The sequence below is a fragment of the Dromiciops gliroides genome, chromosome 2, assembly GCF_019393635.1.
Source record: "Dromiciops gliroides isolate mDroGli1 chromosome 2, mDroGli1.pri, whole genome shotgun sequence".
Lineage (NCBI taxonomy): Eukaryota > Metazoa > Chordata > Mammalia > Microbiotheria > Microbiotheriidae > Dromiciops > Dromiciops gliroides.
In genome coordinates this window covers 346,465,379-346,482,158 of record NC_057862.1, presented here as the reverse complement: position 1 = coordinate 346,482,158, position 16,780 = coordinate 346,465,379, and the positions used below count along the sequence as shown (strand labels likewise).

Below are 16,780 nucleotides of genomic sequence, written 5' to 3'. Positions count from 1 at the left end.
CTGGAGTCAGGAAGACCTGAATTCAAATTTGATCTCAGAAGCTTACTTGGCTGTGTGACCCTGGGCAAATCACTTTACTCTGTTTGCCTCAGTCTCCTCAATTAAAATGAGCTGGAAAGGAAATGGTAAACCACTCCAGTATCTCTGCCAAGAAAACCCCAAATGGGGTCACAGAATCAGACAGAACTGAAAAATAACTGCACAAATTAACTGGGGTGGGGTATATTTTATGATGGTTTTATGTGTTATGTTAAAATAAAGAGTATCACTGGCATTCTTTTAGTGATTAAAATTTTTTTCTCTTAAAAACTTATTTTAAAAACTTTTCAGTTTCAAATTCTCTGCTCCCTCCAGCCCTAGCTTGTCCTTCACCCTCAATGGAATTTTTAAGGGTAAGCTATTATTATTATTCCATACTCTACTTGCTCTTCTCATCTTACCCCCAGCACAAAGGGGTACTGAGAGAGGGTCCCATATGGCCTCCAGATAGAAGACTCATAGTCTCCAGGCCACTGCTTTCATTTTTGCAGATCCTTGGAATATTTTCCCCCTTCGCTATGGAATTCCTCCCTGTCTTTTTTTTTTTTTTTTTTTTGGTGCAGGGCAATGAGGGTTAAGTGACTTGCCCAGGGTCACACAGCTAGCAAGTATCATTTGTGTGAGGCCAGATTTGAACTCAGGCCCTCCTGAATCCAGGGCTGGTGCTTTATCCACTATGCCACCTAGCTGCCCCCCTCCCCATCTTTTAAAGCTCAAATTAAATGTCACTGCTTCCACAAAGCCTTTCCTGATGTCCTGTAAAAAAGAATGACCCTTTGCCCTAATTACAATCCTTTGTGTTACATTTCTTTGTGCTTATCCTATGAAGCTGTGTATGTATAATCATTGTGTTTGCCTCATTCCCATACTAGACTAGCAGCTTGAGGACAGAAGTATCTTAGCTAAACTTTGTATTTCCCTTAGCAGCTGGCACAGCACTCTGTACACAGAAGGTCCCTAATAAATGTTTGATGAATAAATAAATAGCTGTAAACACCTCAAAGGCCTGGAATTTTTCATGCAAAAGAGATGTGGCTTAAAAAATGACCCCCTAATTCATCCCTGTAGCTCATAAGCCCAACTACTTCAAACTATAGCCAGGGCACTGTTCTCTGCATTCCCAATCACAAATAAAGGGCTCTGCTGGCCCTTGCCCTTGGCAGATGACCCAGGTACACAAAAGTAAAAAGATGCAGGTATCAGAAGTCATCAGAAAGGAGAGGTGGTCCTGACGATATGGAAAAGGTTGTCTATTTCACCACCTTCAGTACTGAGGAGGAAGAATAATTAGGATACGGTGCTTTTCTCAAGGCCCAGGTTTGGTTCCCAGTCAGGGAAGCCTGCTTTGTGAGACACTGTAGTTTATAGCTCAACAGTGTCACACTCAAATAGGAAGGCATCCTGGCTGACCACACATATACTTAGAAACCCACAAGTTAACATTATCTATGTTGCACTGTATTTTATTTCTTTTGTTAAACACTTACCAATTATGCTTTAATCTGGTTTTGGCCCTACTTGGTAATTTCATACCTCTGCTATAGTGGAGAGTGTCCTGCACTTGAAGTCTGGAAAATCTAGGTTTAGATTTTGCTTCACACTCACTGTGTGACCCTAAGCAAGTTGCTTAACCTCTCTGGGCCTCAGTTTCCTCATCTCCCATATGAAAGAGCTGACCTTGACGGTCCCTTCCAGCTTTAAGTCTATGACGCTAAAAGAGTCTCCCTTTCAGAGAGGCCTCTGGCAAAGTCGTGCCATGGGAGAGGAGTGCAGTAACACTTTAAAGGTTACTGGGGGTCACAAGCTGATTTCATATTCATCATTTTATGCAGGATAGGTATAGAATCAGAATGTCAAAGTTATAAAGCTGAGGCCCAAAGAGGCAGCAATTTGTCCACAACTGCACAGCTAGTTAAGGGGTAGAACCAAGACAAGATTGTTGGTTTCCTTTCCAACCTAATGCATTACTGAGAGTTAGCAGGTCTGGGAACAGGAACAGACTGACAGTGAAGATCAGCTCTCACCCTGGAGAAAGAGGGGGCCACCATGCTCTGAAGTCTGTGAATAAGCTTTAGCTCACTCATTGTTCCTTTCCTTTGTCAAAGTGCTCATGGGCTGGTTTCTATAAGTGGTAATAAAAACTAACATAAATTCTTTTTTTCTGAAGACATAAGAACCAAACTATATATATAAATTTTGCACACACACACACACGCACACACAATGTGAGCTGAGACTAAGGATCATAGTAGAAAGGGCCCTTTGAACTCAAGATGACTTGGGTTCTAATCTTGGCTTTGCCATTTATTATGTGACCTTGGGCAAGTGGGGTCTCGGTTTTTGTTTCTAAAATAAGGGGTGAGATGATCTCTAAGGTTTGTCTTGTGAATGATACCTTGAGACGAGCCAGTCATTTTGAATTGAATGGGTTGTGTGTGTGCATGTGTATTTGTATACATAAGCCACTGGGGAATTTTCTTAAAAAGAAACAACACAAATCACAAGCAACAAAACACAAAGAAATCATAAAAAATTGAAGAAAACACAACACCACAAACTATATGAGAATTAAGACAAAAGTTGTACCCAATGATTGACTGCTTGGTCAAAAGCCCCTGAATGATGTGGGCAATGAGACTCCAACCAAGTTCTAGTTCAGGGGTCTTAGCTTCCAATCTGGAACCTCCTGTTTCTAATTCTATTTTAGAAGATAAGTTTTCTGTGATCATGATTAGATAATTCCAACGGAATTTGGAGTTAGGCATATCCTAATGAGTTTACTATGAGATTATGAGGGCAATGAATAATTCTAGGAATTGAGTATGGATTCACCCTGCGTCAAACCCTGCCAGGAAGCAGAGACTTACTAGTAACTAAGAAATGAGAACATTCAAACAGGAAAGAAAGTTCAAGGGGAAAGGGCTTTGATGTGAAAACAGAGGGTTATGTGCCTGGAACTTCCTCTTCCAAGATGGAACTTCTTCTTTAATATGGGATCAAATATTCAACGATTCCCAGGAAAAAACTCGCATGTAAAATGGGATGAAAGCACAAGTGGAAAAACTTTCTACATTTTCTTAGAAGGCCCCCAAACACCAAAGCATCTATGCTGTGTGGTTATTAAATACAAGGGAAGATTAGATCAAACTTAAAACAAACACACCAATATACCAGAGGCTTAGAGAGGGAATGAGAGAGATTGGAATGTTTCTCATGCATTTGAAAAAAAGAAAAACAAAACAACCATCTGACAGAGGATTCTCACCAATGCAGGGTCAGAAAGGGGCTGGCGTGCCAGTCACCTCTGCCCTCAAAGACCCCCTTCCCACTGCCCAAAACATGACTCCCATTCAAGGAAACTTTACTTACACTTCAGTGGCTATGAATCCAGTGAGCTCCGAGAGGAAGAGGAACAGAATAAAGAGGCAACAGCAGACAGAGACTGGAATAAACAACATTGGTGAGAAAAAGAATTAGGGATTTTTAGGATCATGAGTGATGATGGTTCAGTAATTTCATTTTTAAGATTTACAAAGAACTTTCCATATAACAATCCTGTAGGGCAGGGATTGCAAGTATCCTCAGCCCTTCTTTACAGAAAAGAAATCTGAGGCTCAGAAAATGATAGTGATTTGTCCAAGGTCACACAGCTAATAAAAGCTGGAACTTGTATTTGGACTTCTGGGTTCAAATGAAGTGTTCTTCCCTTTATAACATGTTACTTTACTAAGTGATCATCTACCTCCCTTTCCCAGGAGGAAGCTACAGTTGGAAGAGGCTACCTTTGTTCATGTTACTCCCCTTGCTTACAATAGCCACTTATCCTCCCCAACTTTTTTTCCATAGTGGGAAAAATATTCCCTATCTCCACGTCTCATTTCAAGATGAATTCTCTTTTATTGTATTCTATTCTTCAAGGCCTGCCTTATGTCATCTTCTCCACAAAGTCATCCCCAACTATTTAGGTTCAGACTGACTTTTCTTTGAACTCCTACAGATCACAGGGGCCATGCTCTTCACTTGGAAATTTAATAGTAACAGCTAATAATAATAGCTAACATTTACATAGTGCTCACTATGTGTCAGGCACTATGCTAAATGCTTTACAATTATTATCTCATTTAAGCCTCACAACAATCCAGAGGAAACAGAAGTTAAGTGACTTGCCCAGGGTCACACAGCTAGTGTGTGTCTAAGGCCAAATTTGAACTCAGGTCTTCCTGACTTTACCCTTACATACTTCCTTCCACTGTCCCTTACCTGTTTCTGTTAGTTGCATCTCTCTAACTAGAATGTGAGCTCCTGGAGAGCAGGGGTCTGTCTGTGTTTTCCAAGTCAGTATTGTCCACAGCATAGTCTAACCCACTGCAGGGCATAGAGGAGATACTCAGAAGGGTACTTCCTGAATGGAGCCAAACCACCACAAAACCATTCTCTGGTAGGAACATTAAAGGCAAAGTGATGTGCTGCCCCTTGGAGAAAGCAAGACAACAGGCAGGAAGCTGCCTCTGAGACCCAAACAGGATGTGGATGTGGATGTCAGAGCGTTCACGATGCTACAGAGCTTCTCAGAGGACATGGGACTGTGACTCCACAGTGCATTGCTACTCACATGTAAATAATAATTAGCTTGAGAGGAAGTATGTATGGTGTAAATGGATAGGGTTCCTATCTCTGACATACATTGGCTGTGTGATCCTGGGTAAGTCACTTAACCTCTGTTAAAAATGGGGATAATAACAGTACCTACCTCTCACTTGCTGTGAGGATCAAATGAGATAATTGTAAAGTCCTTGGCATAGTTCCTGACAAACAGCAAAGCATTATTTATTTAATTTATTTATTTTTTGTGGGGCAATAGGGGTTAAGTGACTTGCCCAGTATCACACAGTTAGTAAGTGTCGAGTGTCTGAGGCCGGATTTGAACTCAGGTCCTCCTGAATCCAGGGCCAGTGCTTTATCCACTGCACCACCTAGCTGCCCCCTAGCAAGCATTATATAAATATTAGCTACTATTATGATTTAACCTTTCCAGATCCTAGCAGAACAAATACCAGGTAGTTTTGGTAGAGAGAATTTCCTTACTTAGGAGTTGCCTTTACCAATGAAATCAGAGTCTGGTCCAATAACAAGAAGCAGCATTGTTATTATCTCACACTTTGATAACACTTAAAAGGTGTGTAAGGGAGGTGGTACAAATATTATTATCCTTATCTGAAACTTAGCAGGAAAAAGTGATCTGCCTATGGTCACACAGCCAGACATGTCAGTGCTTGGTGCTGAACCCCTGGCCCTTCTGACTCTAAGCTCAGAGATTCTTCTAAGTCCCACATACCTGCTCTTGTGAACAAGTCTTTAACTGTGTGTGTGTGTGTGTGTGTGTGTGTGTGTGTGTGTGTAATGGACCCTCTTTTGACAATCTGGTGAAGCCTATAGACCCTTTTAGAATAATGCTTTGAATATCATGAAAAGGAAACCAACTGTATGGAAACATAGTTATAAAAATATTTTTAAGAACAAGTTTCATGGCCTACTTTCAGCTGAACCACCCACTAAAAAGAGAGATAGGATAAGGAGAGAGAGAATCAGATCAGGCGGACATAATGGCACCAGTTCAATGAGGCAGTTGGCATTTATTGAGAACCTGCTCTATTAGGTGCATGGGGAGAGTGGGAGGAGATAAAATAGAAATTGAAGCTTTTGATACTACCTTTGAGGAGTTTTCAAGTTGTGTACTCTACCCACAACTAGCTAAGGCCAGCCAATAGAAAGAAATACCAGCTCCACCCCCATTCTTCTTGATATAATATAAGATGGTGTATACAGAAGTGAGTCAGAGGCTGGCCTGCTGTAGGAGGTGTCTTGAGTGGGTTTTTTAAAAATTCTGTGATTGACATGGACTGGCACGTACTATTCAGGGAATGCGCTATTATCTGAGAACAAAATAACTTATCCTACCACTTCACTTCTCAATATTCCATGAGGTGTCCAACCAGGCCTGGTATACTCTATCTTACAGCATTTAGGCCTGCTTTTGCTTTGGTAGTAATGCAAATATGACACCCAGCAAGATACCAAGCTACTTTAGTAATCTGGTCTTCCTCTTGATGCTCAGGCCAGTTCATATGTAGCATTTACACACAAATGGGCATTAAGGAAAATGGGAAAGAAAGAACTACCATGTGAGGACTGGGAATATCCCTAACTTCCTGCTAAGTCTTCTTTGCTTGGCAGTTAAGACACTCTTTTATTTGGTCCCATTTTATTTCTCCAATCTTATCTTCCACTACTCCCCTTTGGTCACTCTTGACTTGAGTTAAATAGGATTATTTGCTGTTTCCAAATGTATTTAAAAGAGCCCCTGCCACCATGTGTTTGCTCATTGGTTCCTTTGCCTACAATGCCTTTATCTCTCCTCTAACTACCTTGGTCCTATCCATCCTTCAAGGGCAGCTGAAATGCCACTTTGTCTGCCCTGATTCTCCCCCAGTGGGAAGTAATCTCTTGCTCCTTTGACCTCCTAACTTTGTACTCTACCTCATTCTAACATTTATGAGTGTGTTTTACCTCCATGACTAGACTGTTGGCTCCACGTCTCATTCTTACTTGTACCCCCAATGAATAGCAGAGGCCCTTGGGCCCTTGCCATGGCAGGAGCACAATCATTTTTTGTTAAGTCAAATGGAATGCATGAATATATGACAAACAAGTGCTTGGAGGCTGACATACAAACTGAAACTGCTTCAATTACAATGACTTGGGAAGGAAAATTTCATGGATTGGGGTTTAATTTGAAGCTTCTTTCTATTTTGGTTTCTAACCTAATCTGCTAGACACAGCTAACTTTTTAAAAATAGAACAAAGTATTAGACCTGCTATATTTTCCCCTACAACCTGGCTGTTCTGCCCTGTGAAAAATAAACTGAATAGAACGTTTTCATCCATACTGAGAAATAACAATGGTATAATAAAAAGAGCCCTGGACTTCAATCTAGGTCTTTTAAGTCTGGGCTCTGCCACTTGATAGCTATATTATATCGAACAAGGCACTTATTAATCTTGGAGTTTCAACTTACTCAGCTGTAAAATGATGATTAAAGTCCACATAGCCTCCTTCCCATTTATGAGGAAAGTATTTTGTAAAGTGTAAAATTAAATGAGTTATTAATAGCAACAATATTAACAATGTTGCTTTAAGTTTTCAAAACATCAGCAAGTCACATCAAATTCTTAAGAATCTGATTTGGTAAAATACTCATACTCCCCAAATAAAGGAACACTTTATTTAGGGAGAATAAAGATGATAAGAAGTTACCTTTCCTAGTGTATTCTCTCCCCTGACTACCTGTCTATCCTAAATTCTTAACTATCTTCAAAGTGGGAAAAAGGAGCAGGATAGAGGGAAAGTCCTCTGCTGGTAATGTGAGTGTTCTGTACAGGGAATGTTGTCCATCCTGGATAATTCCAGCAGGAGTTTTTGTAAAATACAGTCTGTGGAGCCATGAACCAAGAGTCTCAAATAGGGAGGCAGTAAGTACTTTCAACTAAAAGGTCTTCTGACGCCAAAGGCTTTTATCAAAGCTTTCTCAATCCATTTTTGGTCAAAAACCTAGTGATCTATGACTGGCCTCCCAGAGTCAGAGACTGACTCAGATTCCATTCAGGGAAGGTTACCACTAGGGGAAGTTACATCAGGAGAATGGCTGATGATGCCATGGGCTGGGGCCCAATGGAAGGGCTTTGGGGCTGGCTCATGATAATCCAGAACAGGAAAGGCTCATTAGACATTTCCTTACAGACGTGTTCTACTCAAGCTCAGCTGGACTTACACCTTTATTAGGACAACTCCTGCATTCCTCTTGAACTGAGTTGATAGTTAAACAATTGCTCAGTTCTCTGGGTTCTAATTCTTTGGAGTTAGTCTATGGAATCTCATAGAATCAAAGACCACTGTTAGAGATAGGAAAAGGCCTCAACAATCATCCAGTCCAATGCCCTTATTTCACAGATGAGGAAACTGAGGCCCAGCAAGGAATGAATTGCCAAGATCATATATGTGGGTGGTCTCAAAACCAGTCCTCTTTCCATTACTCCACTCTGGACTCCTTCAGGCAAGTAAGAGTGGATATGCACTTAACACATTTTAAGAGTTAGAATAGAGCAGGTTTGTGTTTCAAACCTGGGGTCCATGAGCTTCTGTATTTCAATATAATTTGTTTTCTTTGCAATCCTAGGAATCTTATTTTATGCATATAAAAACATTATTCTAAGGAAGGGTCCATAGGCTTCACCAGACTGTCAAAGGGTTCATAACACCTGAAAGGTGTGTTTAGACAATCATTAAAGTCCCTTGCAATTCAGATTCTGTGATGTTTCACCAAGCACTTTACCCATATCATTCAATCATCAAAACAACCTCTGAGGGATATAGGTGAGTATTATTATTCCCATTTTACAGAGGAAGAAACTAGGGTTAGATACTGAGGTGTGGGCAAACTCCCTTTTGAAGGAATTTGTATGTGGAAGGAAAATGAGTGGGAATTTAGAGCAGGGCAGGGGATGAAGAAATGAAACTAACAGAATTTTTCATCTTCCTTGCCTCCTTCAATCTCTGGCACTCAGAGAGGCAAAACTATATATCCTACACAAGGTTGTCCATGGTGTTGACTATTCATTCAAAAATATGTCTTGGATATCTATATGCCAAGCACTGGGAAAGAGACAAGGAAGGATCTGAGCCTGCCCTCCAGGAACATATGATCTAGGTTGTACACATAAAAATAGCTACAAGGCAGTATTCCTACATTAAGCAACTATTTATCAAGCATCTGTAATGTGCAAAGCATAAAGTTGGAGGCACTAGGGATATACAAAGCTTAGACAAGACAGACCCTGTTCTTATGGAACTCAATCTAGACAGTGGAGTAAGATGAAACAGATGGTGACAATATATGAAAAGGGTAGGGGGCAGCTAAGTGGCACAGTGGATAAAGCACCAGCCCTGGATTCAGGAGGACCTGAGTTTAAATTCGGCTTCAGACACTTGACACTTACTAGCTGTGTGACCCTGGGCAAGTCACTTAACCCTCATTGCCCCACAAAAAAAAAAAAAGGTAGAGATGCAAAATAAAACATTGTGTAAGATACAAAGGGAAAGGCTATAACCAACAAGGGAGGTCAAGGGAAGTGTTTGGAGGAGGCCGCATTTGAGTCAGCCCTTAAGGTTATAGTAGGAACTTGAATATCATACAAGAGTGTGAACTCTGCTTAAGAGCCATTAAGGAAACATTGAAGATTTTTAAACAAAGGAGCAACATGACAAGATTTGTCTCTATAAAGAAAAGATTATTCTGGCAGAGGTACAATGGTTGAAGAGTGAACCTGAGAAGACCTGTTAATAAATTCCTGCATCTGTCGAAGCAGATAGCATGGTAGATGGCAGTGGAACTAGAGGTGAGGGGCACAGATGTGAGACTACAGAAGGAGGATCTACAAGATTTGCTAACTTATTGGACAGAAGGAAATGAAAAGGTTTCAGACATGTAGAACAGAATAAATGGTGCTGCCACAGATGAAGAGAGCAAAGGAATGAGGAGCAACAAGTTTCTGGGAAAAATGACCTCTGTTGAGGCATGTTGATTTTCAGGTGCTAGTGGGCCACATAGGTAGAAATATCTTGTGGGCACGTGGAAATATGAGTCTGGAGAACAGAAGAAGAGACAAGACTAAATATCAAGACTGGAAGTGGTAGTTGGGGTCATGAGAATGGCACTGACATCAAGGAGTTAGGAATATAAGGAATGAAGAAAAAAGACAGAGAAGAAGCAACTGGAGAGGAAAAAGCAGAACTACGGACATCTGATGTTTTCAAAAACAAGAAAGGAGGGAGCATCTACAAGAGTCATCAACATATTTCTCTAGAACATTTATTCCAGAGAAGTCAAAAAGGATGAATACTGAAAAGGAACATTAAATTAATTAATCAGTAGATTATTGGTTATATAAAGGATTTGAGATTTAGAGCTAGAAGGAATTTTAGAAGTCATCAGTCCAATCCCCTCACTTTACACATAAGGAACTGAAACATCAGAGAGATTAAGTGATCTGCCCAAAGTGACAGAGCTGTGTGAGAAATGAATATTACTCTCATAATCAATAACTAATTATTGTATTAGGAGCAAGATTTTTCCCCTTTTCTACTTCCTTATCCAGAAACCAACCAATGTGGGAAATCTCTCTTAGAGATTTACCCAGGCCAAAATCTAATCAGACAGTAGAAGAAATTCTAATTTTAGGCCAATGGGTGCATTCCTGCTCATTGTATTTTCTTATAGAGGTCTGGGAAAATGTTGATCCTCCCTATGATCAAGATAGGTGACATAGAAACTGATGTCTCTTTGACCAAGATTTGAGTGACTTAAGTTATATACCACAAGATAGCCCACCTCCTATTTGTGTTAGCCAATCAGAGTTGAGTAGGCACCCTCAGGAGAACCTCCTCTTCAAAGGGCATATATAAACTGTGACCCTACTGTCATTAGGGGTCTTTGGTCTATGAGAGACAGTCAAATGACCATCCTTTTATTGATAACCTGATGGCCTTATTAATAAAAATTATTGAATTACCCAGAAACTACATCTTTTCATTTCCTTCTGTCCAATAAGTTAGCAAATCTTGTAGATCCTCCTTCTGTAAACGACTTCATAAAATGTCACAGCTGGAATTTGGACTCTGGCTCTAAATCCAGAGCTTTTTTCATTGTACCATGCAGTCAGGCCCATGAGCTTAGGCCTGTCCTTTCATCCAATCAACGGATGTTTGGTAAGAGCTCTTGAAGTAGAGTATGGTAACTAGGCTGCTGTATTCCTGTTCAACATTTTAAACTCCCTCCTTCTAGACAACACATTTCACAGAGATAAGGCCTGAAATCCCCAAGCCTGTCCTTCCTTCCAAGAGAGAGCTCAAAGAGCTCTAGCATCAAATCCCAGTCACAACAAGATTCATCCATGCACCAATTTCAACAGACATTTTTGTTCAAACAATTAAAATACCAAATGCTCGGTCAAGTTGCTGGTGAGATCAAGTAGGCTGGCTATCCCTACCCCCCATCCCACCCTAGACTAGGCTTGTAAGGGAATGAATAGCAGGTGAACCACCAATACCAAGTCTCTTGCTGTTCACTGTCTTGTCCATTCACTTCAACAAATATGTTGAAACATTGTACTAAGCGCTAGGGATACAAAGAAAAAATGGCAGTTCCTGTGCTTAATGAGCTTATATACTACTGGGAGTAAGAAGACATCTTTAAGGAAAATCCCTATCACACTTATCTGGTGGATATTCTAAATACAGTTATCCCTTCCACATTGTAGGGGTTAGGGACATAGTGCCCCCATGATCTGGAAAATCTACATAAAATTTTTTGGCCCTCCCTTTGTACCAGAGAAGAAATTTGAATTATTATGGTATTAAAATATAAAATATGTTGACATTATATGATACTATATATATGTATATGTGTATATTTGTGTGTGTCTGTGTATGCATTTCTGAGTTTCTAAAGTTTCTGTGTCATCTGCTGGCTTTTGTGTGTTGTCTGCAGCTTCTGCAAAACTCCCCCCAAATTCCTATTTAATTTCTTATGCCAATCTGAGATATAGCAAAACCTTGATGGGGAAAGTCCATAATGTGTAAAGGATAACTGTACTCCCCAATCTCCGCAAAGACCCCTCACCTACTCATCCAAACATACTATTCATCTTGAGGAAATTTTCTATAAAGTGAATGGGACCAACACAGCCAATGAGGTTTACATAATTACATACCCTAAAACCCTATTAAGGGACTATCCCACTGCCCAGAACCCAAAGGCTCCAATATTCATTAGATTAATAGGCATCAATGGATAACCATTAAGGAAGAAAACCTCCAGGAATGAAAGGTTTTAAACTGACCACCAGCAAACTGTTCTAGAAAACATTTTTGATCCAGACCCAAAAGGAGATAAGAGATAATACTCCAAGAAAACAGTTTCAGTAGGCAGGTTGGGACAGAAGCATTTGCTAATAGTAAAAGCATTGGCTACAGACTTTTTCCAGAAGTTTGGCAATGCAAAAAAGAAGAGAGGTTGGATAGATGGATCAGGGAATGGTTTCTTCTTTATGGTCAAGATTCTGGACCATATTTAAAAGCAAATGGAAATGTATAAATGGCAAGAGAAAGACAAGATACATGACAAAAAGGATGACTTGCAGCAGAGTTGTGGAGATGAGATAGGATGGGATCACAGGCACCAATGGGACATGTCTTTTTTTGGGGGGGGGGTGAGGCAATTGGGGTTAAGTGACTTGCCCAGGGTCACATAGCTAGTAAGTGTTAAGTGTCTGAGGTAGGATTTGAACTCGAGTACTCCTGACTCCAGGGCCAGTACTCTATCCACTGCATCACCTAGCTGCCCCGGGGACATTAGTCTTTTTTTTTGTTTTTTGGGTTCAGCAAGAAACATTTATTTTATTCTTTCCAGTTACATGTAAGGGTAGTTTTCAACATTCATTTTCATAAGATTTAGAGTTCCAAATTTTTCTCCCTCCCTCCCTCCCTTTCCTCCCCCCATCACAAGACTGCAACCAGGCTATATATGTACAGTCCACAAGTGTTCTTTTTATCAGTTCTTTCTATGGGGGTGGATAGTAAGGCTCCTCATTAGTTCCTTGGGATTGTCTTGGATCATTGCATTGCTGAGAGTAGTTAAATCATTCACAATTGCTCATTGAACACTACTGCTGTCACTAGGCACAATGTCTGGGACATTAGTCTTAAGGAAGAGCAGTACTTCCTTTTCTGTAACTGGAGGAAAAGGAGAGAGGGTGATGATGTTGAAAATTTATGATGACTAGAAGAAGGAAGAAGAGGGAGTTTATGTCAGATAGCCTTAATTTTCTCAGTAAAGTAGGAGGTTAGATCATCTGCTAGCAGTGTGGGAGTAGGCATAGCATTGGTGCAAGAGGAGAGTGGAAAAGTTATTGAAACAGTTACAGTAAGGAATGAGGGAGCCTTTCTATATACTACCATTATTGCCTCCCTGTCAGTCAAGCAGGGGGTGCAGCTAAGGTTATGCACTGTCTCAGGTTACATCTATAACCAAGTGCTAGATGAGAGGACCAGACAATGAAGGCTATGGGAATTAGAGGAAGAGGATAATAATAATAATAATAATAATAATAATAATAATAATAATAAAGCATTTAGCCAGCCTTAAAAGTGTTACATGTTGGTTGTCATCATCTCATTTGAACCTAAAAAAAACCTATGAGGAAGATATTACATATTACCACCCCTACTTTACAGATAAAGAAAATGAGACTCAGGGCAGCTAGGTGGTGCAGTGGATAAAGCACTGACCTTGGATTCAGGAGTACCTGAGTTCAAATCTGGCCTCAGACACTTGACACTTACTAGCTGTGTGACCCTGGGTAAGTCACTTAACCCTCATTGCCATCCAAAAAAAAAAAGAGTATTCAGTACTTTCACTATCTTGATTTACTTCTCTGGATGCTCTGCAAATAATCAGTCTTTGGAGCAGCTAGGTGGCACAGTGGATAGAGCACCAGTCCTGGATTCAGGAGGACCTGAGTTCAAATCCGGCCTCAGACACTTAACAATTACTAGCTGTATGACCCTGGGCAAGTCACTTAACCCCAATTGCCTCACCAAAAAAAAAGAAAAGAAAAGAAAAGGAAGCTCAGATAAATTAAATGACTTGCCTAAAGACACACAGGGGCTAGACTCAAGCCCCCATCTTTCTGAATCCAAATCTAGTTCTCTATCCACTATAGTGAGTTGTCTCACTAAAAGGGAAGGGAAGGAGGAAAAGCATTTTATTATTCACCTACTATGTGTCAGACATTGTGCTAAGCACTTTAGAGATATTATCTCATTGTGGTCACTGTGGCATCTTGCAAAAGCTTAGACTTGAAGGATGTGTGGGATGTAGACAGCAGTGGAGGCGGAGGGTGGGAAGCTGTGTTTGGAGCAGGGGGACAATGCACTGTCCCAGAGATCGAAACTGACATGTCATATGTACATTTCATTTCAGTAAATCAAGATGGAAGTCTGAGAAGAATAGGAGATAATAATGAAAAGCAAGAAACATGAAATGAGTAATATAAGTGCTGAATAAAGAAATCTTAAAAGATTGTCTAGTCCAAACTACTTATTTAGAGGTGAGGAAACTGAGATCCCAAAATTTGACTGAAATTATATTGCAGGTTATTGGCAAATTCAGAATCCATCTCTCCTGACCCCAAATCTATGGCTTTTCCTCTTATAAAACAAAGGGAGGGAATATGGTACAGTGGAAGAAGCAAGAGCCCTAGAATCAAAGGACCTGGGTTCAAATCTTACTTCTCAAGAAGTAAGTTTGACCATGGGCAAGGCATTGAGGGAGCTTTGGGGAATAGTGGAGAGAATGCTGGATTGAAATCAAGGAAGAAAGAATTTGAATACTGCTTCAGCTATTCACTAGCTGTGTGACCCTGGATAAATCACTTAGCTCTCCACAGTCTGTTTCATTACCTGTAAAATAGCACCATGCTCACAGGGTGGTTGTGAAAATCAAATAAGATGATATGTGTAATGCACTTTGCAGACTCTAAAAAGACTATATTACAATTAACTGTTGGTAAGCACCTTGTATATTATTATTTTCCCTGGGCCTCAGTTTTCTCCCCAGTGGCTCAAGTGGGTGTTTTGTGAGGTCCTTTCCAGCTCTATCATTATGATCAATCTGGGTTTGGAGAGTACCTGAATACCAGACTGAAGAGTTTGGACTTGATTTGGGAGCTAGCATAGGGTTCTGAGCAGAGGAATGAGTAAATTATAAATTCCACAGAGGTCAGAACTGGATCTCATTTAATCTTTGTATGGCCCACAGCACCAAGCATGGTGTTCTGTATACAGTAGAGGGATAATGTTTGTTGAGCTGATGTCCAATGACATCACTTCCTCTATGAAGTTTCCCTTGATCTTTCCATTTTTAATTCTCTTTCCCTTCCATCAATTACCTTGTATTTTCTTATCTGCATACATCCTGCATACACCCTGCATACACCCATTAGAATGTAAGCTCTTTGAAGGCAGGGGTTGTCTATTTTTTCTTTGTATCCCTCTCCTGGGATGTATCCCTTCCCTTTCTTTGTCTGGATTTCTCTCTCCCCTGACACACTGTCTAGCACATGTGGGTGCTAGGCATTAATAAATATTTGCTGAATTAATGATTGGAGGTTTATGAAGAAGGTTAAGGTAGCAACATTCTTATCTGGACTGTGTGGCTAAAATGAAGAGACACAAAGGACTATGGTCCCTTGAACTTGCAAGAAGCTTAGTCTCAGTCCTTTAGATTGAGGACTGGGGGAGAAAAGAGAAAAGGGGAAGAAGAGGAAATAGAGATTGGTTTGCTTTATCCCACCATTCCTGACCACTGCTGTCTCCTCTACCACCCAATCCATCCAATTTGAAACACATGGAATGGAAAGAATGGAAAAGAGAAGAAAGGAAGAAGAGAGAGACAATGAACTGATCAGCAGGGAGGTAACCCAATTAAAGTGGCCCCAAGGAACAGAGAAGTACTGTTGCCCCTCATGCCCTAATCCCCATGCTATTACCTCAAATACTGAAGTCCTTCATAGATCAGACTGTCAGGAGATTGGGGTTCTAGTACTGGTATGGTTCTTAACTGGCAGGTTGACCCCGCACAGGCTCTCCCTGGGCTTCAGCTGCCTCGTCTGTAAAGTGAGGATGTTGGACTGTTTGGCTGCTAAGATCTATGACAGGCAGCAGTCCCAATTTAAAGAGAGATGGGCTTAATGGGAGGGTTGGGTTGGATGTGGTCTGAGAGTGTAGAACCCTCAGGTTTGGACAGCCTTTCTTTCCCCTCCCTTCTTCACTGTTCTGCCCTCTGGTACCTTGACTCTGAATGATCTGAGTTGGCCAAAGATGGGGTGGGCTCAGGCGAAGTGTGAAAACCTGGTTCCCTCAGATCCCAAGGACTCTTCCAGTGCACCAGGAGTGGGATTCATGAAGCTGTATCCTCTTGGTTCCCTGACACTCAGGTATTCTCTTTCCCTGATTCTACAGTCTTTTTTTTTTTTTTTTTTTGCGGGGCAATGGGGGTTAAGTGACTTGCCCAGGGTCACACAGCTGGTAAGTGTCAATTGTCTGAGGCCAGATTTGAACTCAGGTACTCCTGAATCCAGGGCCAGTGCTTTATCCACTGGGCCACCTAGCCACCCCCTGATTCTACAGTCTTGAAGACCCTGGCTTCACTACACCTACCGTCAAAACCATCACTTAGAAGTCATACACCAGGGGAAGCTAGGTGGCGCAGTGGATAAAGCACTGGCTTGGATTCAAGAGGACCTGAGTTCAAACCCAGCCTCAGACACTTGACACTTAAGTAGCTCTGTGACCCTGGACAAGTCACTTAACCCTCATTGCCCAAACCAAAAAAACAAAAAACAAAAAAAAGAAGTCATACACCACTAGGCTTCCAAGACTTCACTTAAATGGGTAGCTGGGAAGGCCTGAATTCCTATCCTTCAAAACTTTTCACTTTCACAAACCTTTCCTTATCTTCTCTCAACTGTTCCCCAGTTTCTGTTTCAGAAGCAACAGTAAAACCATAAAGCCTCTGAGTACAATAAGAGTCCACGGGGTAAAGAAATGACACTGACCCCAAATGAC

The 16,780-nt window shown here is 40.9% G+C and overlaps 1 protein-coding gene across 1 annotated transcript in view; it reads right to left on the bottom strand.

Annotated features, from left to right (window-relative positions):
* Positions 1-16,780, bottom strand: part of ERGIC1 (endoplasmic reticulum-golgi intermediate compartment 1) — a 152,408-nt gene that overhangs the window by 59,195 nt on the left and 76,433 nt on the right. Inside the window, exon 3 of the mRNA XM_043986278.1 lies at positions 3,409-3,481. Within this exon, the coding sequence (XP_043842213.1) occupies positions 3,409-3,481 (73 nt within the window). The remainder of the gene's footprint in view (positions 1-3,408; positions 3,482-16,780) is intronic.